At 39.4% G+C, this 20,861-nt stretch overlaps 2 protein-coding genes across 8 annotated transcripts; both read right to left on the bottom strand.

Moving 5' to 3' along the window:
• Positions 1 to 3,966: 3,966 nt before the first annotated feature.
• dio2 (iodothyronine deiodinase 2) lies at positions 3,967 to 5,958 on the bottom strand. Its single transcript, XM_088315328.1, has 2 exons — positions 5,632 to 5,958; positions 3,967 to 4,816 (listed from the first exon to the last, which is right to left on the bottom strand). The coding sequence occupies exons 1-2, from the start codon at positions 5,854 to 5,856 to the stop codon at positions 4,226 to 4,228; spliced, it is 816 nt and encodes a 271-aa protein (XP_088171454.1). The 5' UTR covers positions 5,857 to 5,958; the 3' UTR covers positions 3,967 to 4,225.
• Positions 5,959 to 13,569: 7,611 nt separating this feature from the next.
• ldah (lipid droplet associated hydrolase) lies at positions 13,570 to 20,823 on the bottom strand. Of its 7 annotated transcripts, none has more exons than XM_088314519.1 (8): positions 20,596 to 20,714; positions 20,372 to 20,486; positions 20,154 to 20,298; positions 19,698 to 19,832; positions 17,541 to 17,710; positions 16,965 to 17,205; positions 16,284 to 16,366; positions 14,672 to 15,433 (listed from the first exon to the last, which is right to left on the bottom strand). In XM_088314519.1, the coding sequence occupies exons 3-8, from the start codon at positions 20,290 to 20,292 to the stop codon at positions 15,245 to 15,247; spliced, it is 957 nt and encodes a 318-aa protein (XP_088170645.1). In that variant the 5' UTR covers positions 20,293 to 20,298; positions 20,372 to 20,486; positions 20,596 to 20,714; the 3' UTR covers positions 14,672 to 15,244. The 7 variants fall into 7 exon arrangements, with proteins under 7 accessions (XP_088170996.1, XP_088170645.1, XP_088170823.1 ...); XM_088314697.1 differs by having other exon boundaries at positions 20,601 to 20,713; XM_088314870.1 differs by lacking the exons at positions 14,672 to 15,433; positions 20,372 to 20,486; positions 20,596 to 20,714 and adding exons at positions 13,570 to 13,683; positions 20,720 to 20,823.
• Between the last annotated feature and the right edge of the window lie 38 nt (positions 20,824 to 20,861).

Raw genomic sequence — 20,861 nt, 5'->3', positions numbered from 1 at the left:
ATCTGGGTCTCAAATTAAATTGTGAAGTTTTGATAAAATAATGACTTTATTGTCCCTGATCAGTGTATGTGACCATTGACCAAATACCAAATGGGCACTCTTGCACCGAGACGGTTAGGGTCAGAGGGGGCGAGAACTAGGCTAGCGCTGGATTTCTTAACATTATTAGTCAATCTGCTATAATCATGGACACAAATAAAACATAAAATACACATTAACTTGTGTTTATGGTTTCCATCCATTCATTTTCTAAGCAACTTCTCCTCACAAGGGTCGCGGGGTACACCGTAAACTGGTCGCCAGACAATCGCCGGGCACACAAAGACGAACAACCATCCACACTCACACTCACACCTAGGGCCAATTTAGAGTGTTCCATTACCCCGCCATGCATGTTTTTGAAATGTGGGACGAAACCGGAGTACCCGGAGGAAACCCGCGCAGGCACGGGAGAGAACATGCAAACTCCACACAGGAAGGCCGGAGCCGGAATCGAACCCAGGACCCCTGCACTGTGAGGCCACCGTGCTAACCAGCCGTCCACCGGGCCGACGAGTCTGTTAAATCGAGGTTCCTCTGGATGTGCTTCTTAATAACGTGAACATCCTTGCCTTAGCACAGTGTTGACCAAACAACCAATGGAAGCACATTAGTAGAAGTTCCTCAACAAAGCAAAGTTTTGAAAGGGCATAAAATATTGACAGAACAAAGTAAGAATGTAATGCTAAAGTAATCCCATTTTCTTATGGCAATGGTAATAAAATGGAATGATCGAACGGAATCTCATCAATATCGTCATTATGTAAACTTGGCCTACAAAATCTAGATAATAATAAATGCGTAGAGCGCATTGAAGGCAAGGACACGCAAGTGCAAGAGGTTATGTTGGGATACAACAAAAAGACGAACCTGTTATGATTCTGTGCAGACCCTCTCAACTATTTGTTCCAAGTCCTTTGGAAGCATCTCTTCAACACTCACATCTCCTCTCTTCTTGTCATTTGGACTTGAACCTGTGTAGCTAATTCGTCTCTTCCTTTCCAATGTCATTCTTTAGTCACACTTGACAGGAACACTGAGTGTCTGGCTGGTCTGTCTTTCTGTTCACACGTTGCCGTATAAACACTTTGAGGGAGGCTCACACGAATGGTTACATTTTAAGATTTTTTTCCACAGGCAAAGTCTGTCTTTTTTGCATTTTTCTTGTTGCACATCTTAACCCGGTCCTTGGCTGAGCATTTTCCATTGTTTGTTCAGTTGAATTGAATGAACAAAGATTTTGGAACTGCGGGTCAGCCAGAACAGTGTCAGAGGACCCTCAACTAGTTTTACGACGACAAAATATTTTGGGTCTTTTGTTTTTGGGGATTTCATATCAAATAGGAAAGATAAAATATTCAGTTGGATACAATTGGCTTTTTTTTTCCCACTTTAATATTTCTCTCAGAAAATAGACAAGAACATATTGTATTGAAGATAAACAGATAACAACACATGGTTTGTTGAGACATAAAAGAACAAATGCAGTAGTCCCTTGTAAAGTTGATCAGGTGTGTTTTACTATCCAACCAGAGACTGAGTTACACACTCTTTCATCGCTGGTTTTCATCAGTACACCTTTATCATCATGAGCAGGAGGACCAAGCATCTGATTCATGGACACTTATACCATACAGATATCCTTCCCAAACACTCACACACATCGATAACAAGGTCTTATACCAGCATGTGATATTCGTTACATGTCAGATGATATGAATGTCTTGTCATGGAGAAGATTTAAAAAGTAAAGGAAATACTACACTTGTACAAAAGCATCCACTTTTGTTTCACAAGAATATAGACAAGAACTTCAGGTATGTACTCAAATCAAGCCTAAGCAATGTTGACTGAAATGTTGTTTGAAGACAATAAGGTACCAATTTGAAAGGCAACATGGAATGAATATGGAATTTGTTTCTGCAAATAAAGAGTCCATTCAAAGAGTTGTTGAAACTTGCCTTGTTGCCAGAAATGCTTCCATTTGCTTTTAATGTCCGTCATGGAATTTTCCCACCTGATTGCACTTTTTCTTTAGCTTTCTTGGATTTTCGCCAATAAATTAACATTAAAAACAGACATGAACATTTCAACCTCTGTGTTGTACATACTGAACCGCCCAGAATATTATTACACAGACTGGATTAAATCCCACATTTCCATCAACACGCTTCTTGAGTGGGGCAAGTAAACAATCTAAGGAGCATTTGTCATTCATCCTACAAAGCATTGATATGTAGGAGGCAAGGTGACATGTAAAAGGGTGTCCACAAAGATTGCCTAATTAATGATTGGGCATGTACTATTTATATTCTAAACACTATATACGTAGAAAAAAAAAGAAAAAAAAAAGATATACGAGGCTAGTCACAAACCGTAGTTTGTCATATCTTCCTCTTTTCTTTTTTTTTTTACATACAAACAACAAGGGCGGAACCCTGCAACATGCACTCGGTCATCATTTAAATGCCAATGTGAGTGCACCTGGCTTTTTAATAGGAATGAGAGATCATAAACTGTTTTTGTAAAATTCGTGTTACAACATGACTTCAGACTGCTGACTACTTTAAGTTGCAAAGCAAGAATGTTAAAACATCTCATTTTCATAGCGAAAAGGGTTAATGTCTTTTGCTTCTACACGCTTTGAAAAAAAAACAAAACAATTAAAAGTGACGAATCAGAACATGAATTTTGTGCTGTATTAATTTGGATGGAGGTTGCAAGGGATCTTCTAAATATTCACATTTTATTCATATTGTATTAAATTAAGCTTGTGTGTATGTCTATCTATCTATCTATCCATCCATATATATATATATATATATATATATATATATTTATGTTTGTTTGTGTGTGTATGTGTGTATTGCATTGTATTGTATTGTATTGCGCACAAGTCAGTATCATGCAGTAAAATAAGAAGTAAACGTAACCCAAAAAAAATTTTTTAAATTCTGTTACAGTAGAAATAAACAACAGAAGTTATGTTGTAGCGCTGCTAACAATAGGCTGAACTCACCAACTTAGTGAGCTTGCATAAAGCTAGAGACTGAAATTGGAGAAACTCACTACGGCAGTTGTTCCAGATGCTTAGAAGAGAAGTCAATTCGAAACATTTCTTAGCAAAAATATGTTCTATGCGGGCGCACTGGTTTAAACACGGCATTTTGATTATTAATTTGCAGGTGGAATATGAATAAAGCAGTAAAAGCCATCCGAGTTTGTACACATCAGGTGGCGGCCATTTTGACACTTGCTGTCAACTGAAAATGACATCACAGTTGCTCAAGGATCAGATAACAACCAATCGTGGCTCAGCTTCAGAAAACCGGTGAGCTGCACAGAAAGCGACAAAATGGCCGCCCTCTGAGATGGCTAAAAAAGGGTGGATTTTACTGCTTTACTAAGATTCCACAAACGCAATATTAATCAGAATTCCATGTTCGGACCAGCGAACCCTTTGAACATATTATTACAAAAATGTTTGGGGGTTGACTTCCCCTTTAACAAAGCAAACCTTTATGAGAATTTGGAAGACCAAAATATATTGTGAGGCCTTTCTGTCCGAGAACAAAAACAATGGACCCAGAAAATAGCCACAATAATGGGTCGCTCAGATGTAATTGTGAATTTGGGGTTGGACGGCTCATTTACAGTCCCTCGGAATTGTGGCAGTGAATGGAGAAACAAAGGGGAAATATTCCAGTGACCTAATTTGGCCACCCGAGGAAGTTTGCCAAATACTGTTTTGGAGGACATGGATGCTCATACAATAGCAATGTAGCATCTCTTTAGAGTGTTTTTTTCTTCTTAATTTGGCTCAACAATAACTTCTTTGTTTGATTTTGTCACTGCTGTAACACTTCAAATTTCCCCATTGTGGGACTAATAAAGGACATCTTTATCTTTATCTTTATCTTTAAAACTCCGTCATATTTTTTAAGAGACTGGAAAACCTATCTTGACCAATACCTCCATTTATGAATTGGCATATAGCGAATAAAGGTCAACATAAGGGGCTTAGTCATATATACAACTACTTGTTCAAGTTTTAGTCGGTCAGTCAATTATTCATCAAGTCTCAAATACAAAAAGAAAAAACAAGGTTATCCTTAGTAGCTAAAAAAGAAAAAGGAAAAAAAGCAGGAAATTCTATTTCCTCTTCTTGGCCTGCTTTTGATTACTTCTACCGTTTCCCATAGCTTTGTTCCAGCCACTGCCGCACATCCGTCAGATTGTAAAAAAAAGGCCCCTTGCCGCCCAGATAGCTAACCTTTCTGTGTTGTACTATACACACGCGTTCATTAGCCACACCGTAAGCCACATTAGCATTGTTGTCCATACAGTCAGCAACTAGCTGACACTGCGGGGGCAGAGAAAAGTGATCAATCAGCTTGCGCGCTGCTCCCATCCGCTCTTCTAAATTCTTATGCTTGCGCACATCAAAAGAGCAAGAGCCCATTGGTGGGGCTACCCAGCCGTCAGAAGGATGAGCCTCATCAATGTACACCAGCAGAAAATCAGCAACATCACTGAAGTCTTCCACCAACTGCCGGAAAGCTGGCAGGTGGCTGACGAAAGGGGGTCATGTGGCTGAGCCAAAGTTGACCACCAGAGGGCGATCTAACGACTCAAAATCCAGAAGGCGGCATTCATCCCGATTTCGGACCCGAGCACTATGTTGCTCGTTTGGTATAGTGGCAACCTTTTTGCTCCACTGAGGACTAGCCGATACCTTCACCACTTTGGAGTTCGGTGCCTCACAGCCAAGTTTGACCTAAGGAAGTAACAAGAAGGATTGGCGTTCACCTCGCGTATCCAGTGATCAAAGCAGTGCTATTATGTGTTACTTTTAGTGCTGGTACAGCTGTGCAACTCCATTTTGACCTCTTTTGATCTCTTGGATGGGATTTCTGTCATTTCAAGTATAGGTTAACAGTCAGTGATTAGATTGTGGCTTTGGTCAAATATTTACAATTGGAACATCATGCCACTGTTTACTTTAAATTGTGTCATGAAAACTAGAATCCGTACCTAGACAACTGCTGGTGATCCAACGCAAACGCCTTCTTTTCAGTCTTACGCCATAAAAATAAAAATAAACGACAATCGGCTTCAAATTTGCCATGTCTCTTCTCATTGAAACTTCTCCACTCTCGGATGTAGGCAGATCCGACGGAGTTGTTCTCGTTTAGCCTGACATGTTATTTCTAGTGCGGCTGGCAGATTACAGAACGACAATGAAATATGATTACAGGAGCATGTTTCCACGCACGTATGAGCTCAGATTGCAGCTAGCTGATCATGCCAGATTTGCCAAAACGAACTATTACTATTGTAATATAGATAACTATGACTATTACTTTGAACTACTAACTACTTTATAAAGTCAGCCTTAATGTGTATGGCATCAGCTGTGCTTTGACATTTCGGTATATGGTGTATGTTCAATTAATTCCTATTGTAAATTTAAAAAAGAGTCGCAATGATCACGTATTTTTAAATGACAAGCAAATGAAATGTGCACATATTTTGAGGCTTTAACGTTGCATAAGTGGTAACTCTAAAATACTTTAGTCGCCGGTGCTTTACCTTTTTGTAAGCGTCCAACAAGAAACTATTCCAGATGGAGCGCAGCCCAGCCGTCGTCAACATGCGACGCCACTCTCCCGAGCCGGCGGACCTGGAGCAACTCAAAAGCGAAACAATGCGCTTCACGAGCACCATCGAATCGTATAGCGCCAGAAAGAGGCAGTTTGAAAAGAAACCAGGTAATATTTGGAGTGTCACTAGCACATCTTCGCTGGCCATTCCCATTTTGTCTCACTGCACGCGATCGCTCAGAGCTGCGACAAGTTGCCCGTCATAGCGCGTCGGAAGCCAATGTTGTGCAGCTCAGTCACTGCCCTCATGCCTTCAGCACGGCCTCGTGCACGTTTCCAAATTCGTGCACAGGACGGGACAGGGGAGGTAAGCACCACGTCATCGCAAGTATATATATATATATATATATATATATATATATATATATATATATATATATATATATGTGAAACATTGTTTCTAATATTATTAATATATTACATATTGCATGTGAAAGTAATAAGTTTACATTATTACTGTCTTTATAGAGTAACTCAGTTACACAAGTTTATGTTACTTTTAAGTAACTTTTTCTTTTTAAATGGGGGATTAATTTATATAATAATGACTTTAACAGCTGGTGAAGTTAACTTATAATAAGCTATTTAACTATATGGCATCAGCTATAGTATGAAATGATTTGAGTATATGGTGAGAGGTTACTGCCTTTGATTAATATTTGTATAAGCAATCGAATTTTTAATTCAACTATTGGAACCTATATTTTGTCCAGTAAAACCTTGGGATCTTCGCCTTGAACTCTCTTTTTCTGCTGTTTGTGTTTTAATTTGGGTTGTAATTTCCCGCTAATTTATATTACACCATATGGAAAACGCTTTGTTACAGCTCCGGAAATGTGAAATGCGCTATTTAAATATAATTGTATTGTATTGTTTTGTATTGAATTGTATTATGATCTCAGGTTTTTGACAGGTGTGGTACTGCTTTGGCCAATGTGTGCATGTCTCATGATGCTCACTGTGGTCCTAGGGATGCTCTGGGAATTTTTGTAAATGCTCATACGCATGGAAAATTAGAGGGAACACTGCTGGTTGCCATTTTGTAATCATAGATAAAGTGACAGGTAACTGTCGTGGTTTGAGATGTCTAGCTGTCAGTTGTTGGACAAAATGCTGTGGGCTTATTTCATCCTCTCTTGTAGTGCAGTACATTCTTCTTCATAAAGGCCTGGGATGATTTTTTTGGGCACTAATGGGTGGCACTCCTTAAAAGCATTTGTCAGAGATGTTTTCTTTGCATGCTCTATACTGTGCGTTGGTAATATCTCCAAATTAAATGATGTCCATATTCTTCGTCTTCTATCACCCATTTTGCTAATTACCGCGTTTCTTACCATCAGCATTTGTGTTGTCTTTCGTCACGTCCCTCCTTTCATCTCACGCAGTGCGCCACACTGTGTATAATTGCCACCCCACCTTCTGCCTCCTACGTGATGCAATTGACAAATCACGACTCTGCATGATGATGATGCACGGCACGCGGGAAGCTGAAGCTTCTCTCAAGGCAGTAGAGTACAGAGTGAAAATGGGGGCGGAGGTGGTGCTGTTATTGCAATACTTGCCCGTCTCTCCCCTTGTAACTTTCTGAGGGCATCTTTGGTGCACAGAAGGGCTTGAATGACTAAAGATTTTTTTTTGTCATTGATTACAATGACAATTAAACAATATGTCATGGATATTTTTTCAAAACAGTACGGAGGTACCACTTTTTTGTGTGTGCGCCACCAACCGGTTTCGCCTAAAGACATATTTTGAAGGATTAACTTTGAAAGAAACAAGAACAAATAAATAAAACCATCAAGCTTAATATAATTGATGCATTCTTGGACATTCTACTTTGGCGGTGAAGGCGGCGTTTGACTTTACGCCACTGCCCTCGTTCCTTGCTGCCACTCCGGTGCCGTGGTCCAGCAGACTTGGTATGAATCTTTTAATACAAGCAATGATGAGACTATTTGAAGAGAGCAAGGTTCTTATTTTCATACTCTCTAACTTGCACAACTGTATGAAGCCTATGTCACTTTGTTGGCCAGACATTTGCTGCACCACAAAGCGCTATAGTCTGATGACGGCAGCAGACGACGAGTGAGTCGAAGTTGTGCTCTATAAATGGGCCAATTGGAAGACGGGATTAAAAAAACAAATAATAACCGATGAGTCAACCTGAAGCATCAAAGCATCTCGTTGACTAATTGGTTCAACCCCGAGGGCACAACCCTCTTTTGGTCACATTTTCAACTTGACGTTGGCTCGACGGTCGCTTGCATCGGGTTGTTGCCGTGAAAAAAAAGCTTCTTCTTTTTTTCTTTGAGTTTATACACCTGAGAGATGTGTCCCAAAAGACTGGAATAACTGGAAATTTGTAGTATAACACTGTTTCATGTGACCACGAGCCGATGTATATAGATGAACTCAACATATGAGACGACAGCTAAAGAGTGAATGGCACATTTCTGTCAAAGCTCATTACTTTTAAATCTACACTTCTAACTTAATCTTTATATTTCACAGCCATTGGTGTAATATGCAAAATCATCAGAACTCTGTCATTCTCTGATGCATCAGGACCTAGTATATTCACCAATAATTGTGTTCCATCTAAGACTTACAGAAGCAAGTGGAGGGATCCTATTAGTGTAGTCTTGTGCAAGGGGACTATCAAGAGCCATAATGCAGACACGGCATTCATCCATGGCCCACAAATGGTGGCTGAAAGCTGGGCTTGCTGGCAAAGCCATGGCCAACAAACGCACCCTGTGCCATCGTGGGAAGTAGACCACTTTGTTCAGGAATGACAGGATTGTGTCACACTTCCGATCCAAAGTGTCAAACAAGTTTATCTTTGGCACATCAAAAAAATGGGAGACAATAGTGCAATACAAGCCAGTTTCCAGCCGGAAGACCACCATGGGGACATTCATGTACAGCACCCAACCATGGGTACTCCCTCCTCAGAAACGAATGAGTCTTTGTTTTCATTATGGGCTTAGCAGCAACCGCTATCAAGTCCCTATTGTTTTTCTATCAATTTTTTTTTCTTATTATTATTATTGTTATTATGCCATAGAATCCCATTTATTGGGGCCTCAACATGCATGAAAATTCACCAAACTTTGTATACTCATCTGGTCTGGTGATCATTTAGATTTTTTTGTCATGCACAATTACATAAAAATGGCTATGGAGCGCCACCTAGAGTAGAGAAACCAAATCTAATCCTTGGGCTACAAAAATTGTGAGGCACGTGTGGCACCCTGAGACGTACAGACAATGTCTTTGCAGCCATATGTTAAATGAACAGGAAGTGAGCTATGATTTTTTTGAATGTCCAATTTTGGCATATTTCCAAAAGTTATTTCCTTCATCACTAAAGAAGAAATAGTTCTTCCCTGTACACCCCCCCCCCCCCCCCAAAAAAAAATGCCCAACTTCACTTCTCCTCACTAGGCTCGCAGGGGTGTTGGAGCCAAACCCAGCTGTCTCCTGGCAGTAGGCGGGGTACACCCTGAATTGGTGGCCAGCCAATCGCAGGGGACACAAAGACAAACAACCATCTGCACTCACAATCACACCTAGGGACAATTTAGAGTGTTCAAGCTTTTGGAAAGTGGGAGGAAACCGGAGTACCTGAAAAAAACCCACGCAGGCATGGGATAACATGCAAACTCCTCACAGGAACGCCAGATATATATATATATATATATATATATATATATATATATATATATATATGTCATGTGGCACTGTGTCCTGTCCTCTAACAGGAGCCTTCATCACCTAAAACCTTGACTTGGCAAATATGTAAGTAAGGCCTTGCAAGTGGCATAACCTTATATAATGTTACATAAGAGCTTAGTTTGATAAGAGTTCATTCGCTGCCTGTTGTGACCAAGTATTTGACCCTGTCGTAAATGTCAGACTTTGTTGCAACAATTTAAAATTGTATAAGGTTACTCCATTTGATTTGGAATACAACTACAGAGTCAAATTGGCAAAAGTCGTTTTATTTGAAGAAACAAAGTTCACAAAATGTAAACTGCTCTGAAAGGTACAAACATCTACATACAATTACATCTTCTATCATTGAATGTTAAATTGTTGCATTCAATGTAGTTGTTAAGGATTTTGGAATTTTTCTTTAACTTGTTACATGTGTGTTGGAATTAATGCATTCATTAGTCGGACAATTACTATTTTCCTGTTGTTATAGGATAATTTAAGGCATTAGTAATGCCATGCTGAGCTGGTAATATGACACCCATTGCAATCTCTGCTGCATCCATTAAAATGCATTTTCACTCTTTGTTTCCCAATCATTGTATGATTGACACCCAGTTCATGCAACAGGCTAGTTAAAACATCACAATAGACAGGGTGCTGGTCGGGCAACTATTTATCCTCCAATTTAGAGGTACACACCAAAACCATGAAAGGTGTCACTCTAATGGGAAGTGAAATGAGGGTCGTTAAAATGCCTTGCACACAGGCCTCTACCCATCACCTGACAACACAAGGAACCAGGAAATACACATCCACAGATTTGATTTGATATCACACTTGTACGGCCGCATATCCACTACATGAAACCAGTGACCCCATTCAGTTTTTTTTTTCTCTACAATCTGATGTTCTGATCCGCCTCTGTGACTGCAGTACAAACAAACAGATTGGATTATTCCCATCCTGGATAGCCAGCCAGATACAGTCAAAATGCACTGATCGATGCTCTCTACTCAAATAACACATTTGTGATAAATTTTTTTAAAAAAAAGGAAAACTGTGGCGTACTTCTGCCTCATCGTTTATATGTTGTCACTTTCATATCTGTAGTTGCAAGCAGTGTTTCCTTCTACTCGAATTTAGGGTATGCATATATGGATTGTGACACTGCGGTCACACTTTTGACTCTTTGCACCACAAGAAAACTCAAATATATATATATATATATATATATATATCTATATATCTATATATATATATATATATATATATATATATAGATAGATATAGATATATAGGTTTTTTTTTGGGGGGGGGGGTTGTTTTTTTAAACCATTGATAACCAAAAACGCTTCAATGTTTAATGAGCGCACACATAAATATAAACTGAGAGACATTTGGCTTCTGTGCTAACAGGCTTTGTAACACAACTATGCCCTCTGCTGGCAGTTGTTATTAATCAGCATTGACTCCACCCATTTTGAATATATGTCAGGATTGGAAATGGCCTACACGTAAATACTTTTTTTTTCTAAATATTTTTCAAGATTTACCACCGTCAAATAGCACCACCCATTTTCTACAGTTTAGCGTCCAGGGATGTCATATACTTTCATTTACGAATATAAAGTCAATGACTAATGAACAATTAAAACGAGGTAGTACAGAAGAAGTAGTATAGAATTCAGTCACAGTATCAGGAAATATGTGTGTGTGTGTGGGGGGGGGGGGGGGGGGGGGTCTGCGTGTGCGTGTGTGGTTAGGGGCAAAACAAAACAAACCAAAAATACAGTTTTGAAATGAGTACATGCTCAATACCCTGACCTGGCATCCGGTGACAGAGGGCAAAGTTTAGCATTAAGAACTGTATCACTCATTTATTTTATTTATTTACTTTTTTGTTTATTTTCTGTTGTTGTTGTCATGTGCATAATGTGTGAAAAAGTAATACAAATATTGTAAAAAAAAAAAAAAAGAACTGTATCACGTGTTAGCGATGCGATGGAATTTTAGGACCACTGTGTATTCCATGGTATAACGGCAGGGGCCATGCTTTCGATAAACATGTAATTATCAACACAAAAAGTTTTACACAAACATGATTTTACAAAGCATAAAATTTGATTCAATCTCCTAATTTCTAATTCATAATCCATAAATTGGACTGCTATGTAGCAGTATCAATTGTCTTTTCAGCAATTGCGCTTTTACAGATTTCTTGAAAATACAAATGGACTGAAGTGTTTTAATGACAATTTAGTCTTTAATGGGATTTACTGAATTTAATCCACCTCTAAGTACTACAACTGTTTTGTCATAGAAATCAGGCTTGTGCACAGAAAGCCATTAGCAGGTGCTCAAGCACTTGCCCGTTTTGCCCTGGATAAAAAAAAACAAAAGAAAACAAAAACAAAGGTTTTTTTAAATGTTGCTCTTAGCTGCAGCACCCAAACACACACACACGCACACACCCCGATACACAAGTGCACACACACACACACACACACATACTTTTTTTCCCTTCTTCTTCATTCATGAATACTTAAAAAAAAATCCTCTCTGTCAAAAGTCCAAACCACACTGTATTGAAATCTGGCGGGCATCTATTTGAGAATTGCACATATGCCGTGCCTTGCCCCCCACATCCCCCTTCTCGTCCTCCTCTTGGCTCTAGTTGAGTGCCTAAAAGCAAACAGTTTTGTACATGCCCTGATAAGGTGTGATGACATTTTTCATTGAAAATCTTAATTATGTGCTTGTTATAGCCAGGAGACACAGGAGACGGAGGGGGGGGGCAGGATAGATTCCACAAAAGCAGTTTGCTGTAGAACGTCAGAATTTTAAAAATACAGCATGCTGACCAAAATTCTGTTCTGAGCAGCGAAAGACAGTTTTGCCCAAGGAGATATGTTCATGCCAGCATTACTAATTTGTCTTACAAAAAATTAAATAATTGATGTTCCATACTAGTATACAGCAGATATAAGAAGTACACTAACATGTTTAAATTCAGTTTATACTTTAAATTATATAAAAGTTGACTATAAATATATCACAGCCAATTTTCATCAGAGTTTCCAAAATGTATTTTTGACACAGATTTAAAACTTGCACGATGTAGATTTTACCATGCGTTGTGATTTTATCCGATTTTCTCTCCAAGAATTTAAAGCAGCTTCTGTTTTATGTCTGGTTTGAATACTTTTGATTCTCTTTCTTCTTTAGGACAGCATGACACGAGCAAAACTGTCAGGTGATCACGGGCATCATTTATCAGTGATCTTGGCTCTGGCTTTCCTGTGAGGAGTTTGCATGTCCTCCCCTTGCCAGCGTGAGTTTTCTCCGGGTACTCCGGTTTCCTCCCACATTCCAAAAACATGCATGGCAGGTTGATTGGACACTCTAAATTGCCCCGAGGTATGAGTGTGAGCGTGAATGGTTGTTCGTCTTTGTGTGTCCTGCAATTGGCTGGCAACCAGTTCCGGGTGTACCCCGCCTACTACCCGAAGATAGCTGGGATAGGCTCCAGCACCCTCTGTGACTCTATGAGGAAAATTGATTCAGATTAGGGATGGATGGATGGGTTTAGTGATTCAATGTTGATTTCTCCACAAACAAAAAACACATTCCTGTCATTGATACTGTGATAAAGTCCAGTTTATGAGTTTTTTTTTTGTTTTTTAAATTTCTCCTTTTGGATTTCTATTGTAATACATTCCATTATGATAGTCGTTGAAAATGGCATGAGTTAAACACATTTGTTTTTATAATTCTTGTCAATGTGTACTGCTGTCCCATCACCTTTGGAATTAATTCTATTCATAGAAAATAATTCCTAACCTTCAGTTTCAACAATATTTGTTCCATCATCACTGAGCCGGCTCAGATGTTCAACTGCTCTAAGCAATAAACCCCCTCGCGATATAAGCGATTCTGACAGGATGGCCGAGTGGTCTAAGGCGCCGCGTTCAGGACCCAGTCTCCCCAGGAGGCCTGGGTTCGAATCTCGAATTTCCCCATTGTGGGACTAATAAAGGGCAAATGATTATTATTATTATTATTATAAAAACGCTCACCTAAAAATATAACACTAGGATATAATATGACATGTATGTGGGGGAAAAAAGTTTTCAGACAAACTTTAACAAACACTTGAACATTTCATTTTATTTCGGGATGTTTCGTTGTCCTGAGCAAGTCGTGCCTCTCGGATGGCTTGGCTCAGTAACTGAAAGGCACATTTGAATCACGTTTAGAGATTCTGAAAAAAAAAAAAAAAAACGTTAAGAAGTGCCGTTCGACGTCCGTTCTCCTTGAAACGACGCATCCTTCCACAATATGGCTGTATTTTTTTTTCATATAGCTATCGTGAGAGATTCGTGTTGAGGCTCCAGCTGTTAAAGTAGCTCATTGATAATGTTCTTTTGTCGAGTCATTCAATAAGGCAACGGAAATCCACATGACTCCCATTTCACTATTTTTTGATTCATTGAGCTTGGCTAATCTTTGCCGTTACTCTTGACTGATTGCCAGTGAGTGTAGTCGAATTTTTTGGAATAAATCAGTACATTTTTGGTGGTCAACACCTTCGAGGAGAGTTTAAATCAATACACAAACACATTCATTGTTGTTTCCTGTTGACCAGTCCATGGTCAATGACACCACGGCTTTTTAGATAACCTTGAAAGGACATGTTGACCAGATGTAAAATCAACATGAAATAAATCCCATTCATTTAAATCATCAGATGTGTCATGTTTATTTCCTGTCTGCTGAGTAGGCAATGTTGCTTGTCACTTATTTTGTTTGCTTTCTGTCTGTCCTTTCAGACAGGTCAATAGTCCTCTCAAACTCTCTGCCAGTAACCAAGCCAAATAATTAATTTATAAATTACATTGAAAAGGCAGCATTGATCAAAGTGTTGTACATTTCCTAAAATACATTGCATATAAAACTATTTAACAGGACAGAAGCCCAATAAAACACATAATACACAGTCGCGAGAAATAAATAAAACACTAAACTGACAACTATTGGTGGAGTGAGTGGGTTTTGAGAAGGGATTTAAAAACTGCTAATGTCGGGGAAAGTCAAATTTGAGGGGTAGGGTTGGCATTGGGTGCACATTCTGGGAGCCACCACATCAAAGGTCCTGGGATTTAATCGGGACCAGGAAACGACCAGGGGGGATTTGTCTACAGACCTGTCAACTCGGTGATCGTGACAAAATGGCCGTTATATGTTCTCGTTAGAGTTCTGCACTAACTGCAAGAGGGCAGGCAAGCAAACACAGACATGGAGGGTATTACAATAAAAAAAAAAAAACACCATAGACATTAAAGTGTGTATGGTATTGTAGGCAATCTGATACAGGTATTTTAAAACTTTATTTCAGGGGGGTGCCCGCACATTTGCAGCATGCGATCTACTCCAGTTTACTCCCAAATTCCCATAACATGCATGGTAGGTTGATTGAACCGTCTAAATTGTGCCTAGGTGGGAGTGTGAGTGCGTCTTTTTGTGCCCTGTGATTGGCTCACAAACACACCTCGGGCAATTCAGAGTGTCCAATCAACCTACCATGCATGTTTTTGGAACGCACCCAGAGGAAACCGTCCCTGGGAAAACCCACGCATGGCACATGGAGGACATGCAAACTCCACACAGGAGTTTTTTTTTTTAATTTTCTCAGAAAAAAGTCAATGACAAATATATGCAATATAACATTTAAATCTTGAAGCCATTTGACAAAAAAAGTCTCAACGATGATCAACATCTTCATCCCAGACAATGAAGTCACAGGATGTAAACTCAGATGCATGTCAAGTCGTCAAATCAGTCTGGATCCAAGCTGCTACCATTTTTGCAACTTCTCTTCCAGTGTCCAGAACAAAAGCATGACGAAATCCATTTTCACAAAGTCTAAAATCTCCGGTTGGGAAGTCCTCCTTGATCTCTTGATAATATTGCACAGGACACCAATGATCTGTTGCTCCATAATAAAATATAAGCTAAAACAAACCGACAGAGATTTAGTTAGTCATCTACATCTCAACAGTGGTCCCCAACAACCGGGCCGCGGACCGGTACCACTTTGGACTAGGCCGTGACGGGCTGTGCAGATGAAAGGGCGGGGGTGGATAAACTTACCGGTACTTCCGGTTTATTTATTATTCGAGGCTGAAAAATATTTCATTTTGAAAATCCGTTACATCGGACTCTTGACAGATGTCAAGATGCTAAAAATTGTCTCGATCACATCGCGCTAATATTAAACCCACAAGATAGCATAATGAGTAAAAAAAAACAGACCACGTACGAAGCCCGCTCTACACAACATGTGGTGAGCACTAACACCCCCCGAGCTGCCCCCCACCCAAAGAAAAGCCCTCCACCCTCCCTTAAAGGTTGCACGTCTGTGAAAGTTATGAACTGATCCGCGGCGGAAAAAAAGGTTGGAGACCACTGATCTACAATACGTAAATGTAAACATTGACAAAACATTTGAAATGTTATACAGTGGAACCTCTAAGATTAAGCACCAGGAGAGTGCTTTGGATTTGAAATTGAAAACAATTGTTTAGCACTTGAATGACGGGACGATATAGACACTCATGCCCGGGTCACGGATGTGCATCAACTGTCACACTTGTGTAACAAGTTATAACTAATGTAATATAAATGTTTCAGCAATTAAGCACTGTAGCAAGCTTGCCAAAAGGCAAGCAATGCTTTCAACACGTAAACTCTTCTCCAAGTGTGATGCATATTTTTTGTCATTTTCAAACTGTACATCCTTTCAAATCAATGTGATTTAATGCATACAAATAGCTCCCAATGTAAACCTGATAAATGTCTTACCTTTTCAAGGTTTTTCTTTATGGTCATGTTATCTCTTTGCAAAACGTTCCTCATTTCCTGCCCCGCCATGTACACAGCATTAGCTGCAAAGAGAAAAATAAAGAACTTTAGCTTTTTTAAAAAAGATTTTTATTAAGACTACACAATACACATGCCAACACGCCAAGGTTGCTTTAATCATTCTTAATTATTTCAAGTTTTATTCAAAAGTGAGAAGTCATCAGAAGTCAGTTTTACAATGAAGGCCATTTGCCATTTTTATGATCCCGACAGTTTGCACTAGAACAGATTACTGGGGTCCTCGGTTACAAAAGCCACGGACCAATGATGTTTCAAGTAGTGTTTTGCATCCACATAATGAATACTGCAATTATGCAATTTTGACTTTGTGACTGGGTTAGAACATACGTTAGTCAATACAATGTATTGAGATTTATGTGAAAAATCCATTTATGTTGGTGTCGTAGGAATGGAATGTTCATAGAAGGAGCCCTGTAATTTAATGTTTATTATATTCTAAGGGCTGACTGTTTGGACCAAGACCGATGGCGTTTGGCACCACAATGAACAGGAAATTAAAAAGAAGACCCAACATCAATAAAATAAAAAATTTTTAAAAAATCTGTAAACTTGAGGTAAAAAAGGTTAAAAAAAATAAATAAAAACATCAGCATGAATAACCTGCAGAGTCGCCACTGAGTAGGCCTACAGTTGGTTGAACAACGGAGTGATCCAAAGAACCAACGCCAGTAAAAACCAGTTTGACCAGACTGCGTTTGAGTGTCTCGGGCAGGAGAGAGAGCAGGAAAATTGACAGGTAGGTGATGTGCCGCATGTGACACAGTACAGGGGTAATCATCTTCCCCTGGGGTGTCTGAGCCATGCGTTCAATAGTTGGGAACAGCATGACGGCCTTCAGAATCTGTCAAAATAAATAAAGTTTCGTGAGAAGACAGAAATTTCTCAAGAATGAACAATGCATATAAGATGATTAAAGTGAATTTGCAGATGGGTCATTTCATGCCAACTCATCCAGTGGCTCTAACCAAGCAGATTTGGATTCGAATGAAACCCACCTTTCACATATTAGGCTAACCTGATAACCACTACTTTGCGGAAACAAAATGCCTACTGCATCTCAAGAAACTGTGGCAGACATAGCTTGTTATAGAAAACATTGCATTGTTTTGCTTCAATTTAACCATTTTGTGGTGTGCAGTATGTTATCAACATTAGACATCTTGAAACATGACAAACCTTGAGACTGGGATCTCTCCTCATTAGCTCCAAAATTATGTAGCAGCCAATCGAGTGTCCCACCAGGATGAGTTTTGTCTCCTTTGGGACATGCTTCCTCAGGAAGGCCAGCTTGTGTTCTATCTGACCGTTCAGACCGAACATGTCCAGATCAGTTGCGGAGTAGTCATCTGTAAAAATAAATACTTCAGTACAGTCTCTCACAAACGTGAAACCAACACTCACATTTTGTTGATAATTTTATGATTCCTTTTTAAGGGAAAACATTGAAGAAAGAACACTTTAGTTGTCAGTGTAATGCTTGCAAAATCTGAATCAGATTTAAAAGTGTACATTGTGTGTCCCATAAAAGTTTATTAAGAGTAAGATCTAAATGAGTGGTTCCCAACCACAGAGCCGCTGCACAGATGAATTTTTTATTTTTTTTTACTAGTTCCAGAAAAGTGACCAGTTTCTCTCTGTGGCGATTTGTTTTGGTTGATTTTTGGTTTAGTATTTAGTTTCAGGTTTTCCATGTGTTTTTTTGTGTCCCTTTAGTTTATTGTGTACACCTGTGCTCGTCATCACAGTCCATGGTGTCACCCAATCAGCAACCTCCAACACTTTGTGTCTTGTCCAGGTGTTTGTCGTTGTCTTGTTAATTTGCTTGTATGTAATTCCCCTTTTCCATTCAATCCTTGCCGGGTCATGTCTATGTCAGTTGTCTCCTGTTTGCTGTCAAGTTAAGTCTGTTTCTTCTTTGTTTGTCAACTTCGGTATTTTTTATTTTCTCTGTCCCTTGTTTTCATTTTTGGGGAATCTAAATTAAATACCCCTTTAAATCACACTGCACCATGCTTTGCTGCATTTGGGTCCTCCTCCACCATGCCAATACGTAACATTACATAACCATTACATCAGACGCAGGTCAAAATGCTAATTGTTGCGATTGCATTACGTTAATATCACACCCACAAGCTAGCAAAATGTGTAAAAAAACAAACAAACAAACACAAAAAACAGACCACCAGCCCCCTTCCTGGTTGCCGGTCCACAAAAGTTATGGACTACTATCAACCGGTCCACGGCGGAAAAAGGTTACGGGCCACTGATCTAAATCATAGGCAACAAAGATTTGTACACCCTAAGTGAAATTGTGTGCCCACCACGAACCCTCTTCTGCAGAGTTCATCCGAGCTTCACGGCCTGCCACTGGAATCCTCGTCCACTCGTCCATAACAACACAGACAACTATGACATCACAGAGCTGACGGATGTTAGAGGCCAAAAGCACCTCAACCTTGCAATTGACAATAAATCACAGATGCTCTAAAAGGTTTAGGACTGAAGACATGCTTGGCCAGTATTTCACTTTTAACTTCACTTTTTTTTAGCTGAAGAGGGGTTGTCTTAGAGGTGTAAGTCTGGGGTTGTTATGTCTGAATACTGTCGTATTGACAAATTTCTGAGGAGAGGGGACTATTCTCTGTTTCAGTACATTAACTACAGCTACCCAGTAGCAACACCACGCAAACCATTTGTGAGGACGATAAAAACAAATTGAACCTTGTTGCGCATTCACAACAGTGAAAATATCAAATGCACACTAGATTCAAGTGTGTCACTATGCATCACATGGTGCAAACAAAGCATTTTCCGCTCATGCTCCAGACAATACTACCATATTGTTTCACCTTCACCCACACTTGCGTAGCTGCGCGATTTAAAAAAAAAAAAAAAAAAAAGAAACAATACAAAGGTGCTTCTCTCATGAGAGAAAAATTACTCAATAAGACATTATTTCTCCAAGGTGGGCTCATGATGCTTGCGTTTGATGAGGGTTGATGTTTGAACAAATATTAAGAAGGCAAGCTAGACTAGATGGTAGTAAACAACCAAGATGTTTGCAACATGTAATGATTCTAAGTTCATGATTATATAAAAAATAGATGGGAAAATTACAACGTAGTTTCCTATGGTCTACACATTTACTTGGGTTACTGTGCCCCCTGCTGTTTAATTTGAGAATTGCATTGAGTAGCAAGAAGTGGTTACTCTGAAATAAGAGTTAAATTAGTTACTGTGAAAAAAGGAACGAAAGCAGGAGGTAGTTATATTCCAATAAACTACCGACAGCTTCAGTGCTTGATTATTAATGAGTTATTACTGAGTTTTTACCTTTCACCATATCGATGGATGCAGGTGGCATACAGTGACCAGCGTGGCTTACAGCCCACACTGGGTGGTGGCAGCCAAACAGAGCATAAAGCGTTTGTATGAAGGTTCTGTAAAATCCCACTACACCAGGGTTACCTGTACGGAAGATTAAAAAAAGCAAATACATACATAATTACTTATTTACGATGTGCAGTAAATCATCAAGCTTGGAACAGAAATGTCCGAAGTCTGGTGTTGGGTGCAATCACCGGTGAAGACTAACAGATCAAAACGGCAATAAAAATGCAAGACTATATATATACTTTGCTGCTGAAACACTGTTGATGTCCCCACTGTGGGGTTAATAACGGCCATCTTTTAACAATGAGCCTAACAGGAGGACTGAAGTTGCATAAATACACAAAGTAAATTTGGACATAGGAAAACACAATGATGACGATGATGATACCTACTCACCAGGAATAACTAAAACGAGCACTTTGTGTCCAGTGTGCAAGTGAGGAGGACCACATCTTAGAACCTCTGTGATGGCTCCATAGCAATAAATAAAATCTGTTTGTGCCGCATCCCTACTCTCTGTCACTGTGTTGTCCATCTCAGCCTTGAAAAGGAGAAATGCACACATTTAAATTACGTTAGCACTATAAACAAAGGCATACATAGCACTTTCGTACAGATTGGCAACTAAGTACAAAAGGTTCGCTCCACGTCAAAGGGCAGGTGATAAGAAATGCACGAGCAGCTTCAATGCAGGTCCACTTCTTCAAACTAAATCTCCTTAGCCTACGTCTTCATACGGAAGTTCAAGTTTAGATACAAAATTGTACAAAACATTAATTCATTACGCGTGGTGATACAAATGGAATATTAGGTTACTAAATAATTGAATTTCACAAACCATACTTTCCTGAATCCTAATTCACAGCTCGCGTGTTGATGCCTATTTTATTCAATTTGATATGAAGTTGTGTTCAATACAAATGAAAACCACAACATAAAAAAAGCTTATGCTTTCCTCTTACCGGTTCAATAGCCATTGGTTTACGCTTCAAAATTTAGTTCCGGCATCTTGTTTTCCTGGACTGTGATTGGTGGTTCTTCTTCCGTTCACCGGCTGTTCGTTTCTTCTTCGCATTTTCCAAACTGAAATTGTCCTTTACCGCC

Source organism: Idiotropiscis lumnitzeri, chromosome 1, assembly GCF_059441095.1.
Source record: "Idiotropiscis lumnitzeri isolate Australia: NSW breed Sydney's pygmy pipehorse chromosome 1, RoL_Ilum_1.0, whole genome shotgun sequence".
Taxonomy (NCBI): domain Eukaryota; kingdom Metazoa; phylum Chordata; class Actinopteri; order Syngnathiformes; family Syngnathidae; genus Idiotropiscis; species Idiotropiscis lumnitzeri.
The sequence above is the reverse complement of the archived record's forward strand: the minus strand, read 5'-3'. Positions and strand labels throughout refer to the sequence as shown.

What these genes read in the sequence shown, in the direction of transcription:
- ldah (XM_088314342.1), bottom strand. An exon ending in GGAGAGATCCCAGTCTCAAG is followed by an intron (nt 17,206 to 17,540) that starts GTTTGTCATGTT and finishes TTATTTTGACAG; the next exon opens with ATTCTGAAGGCCGTCATGCT. An exon ending in TAAAGAAAAACCTTGAAAAG is followed by an intron (nt 15,434 to 16,283) that starts GTAAGACATTTA and finishes GGTTTGTTTTAG; the next exon opens with CTTATATTTTATTATGGAGC.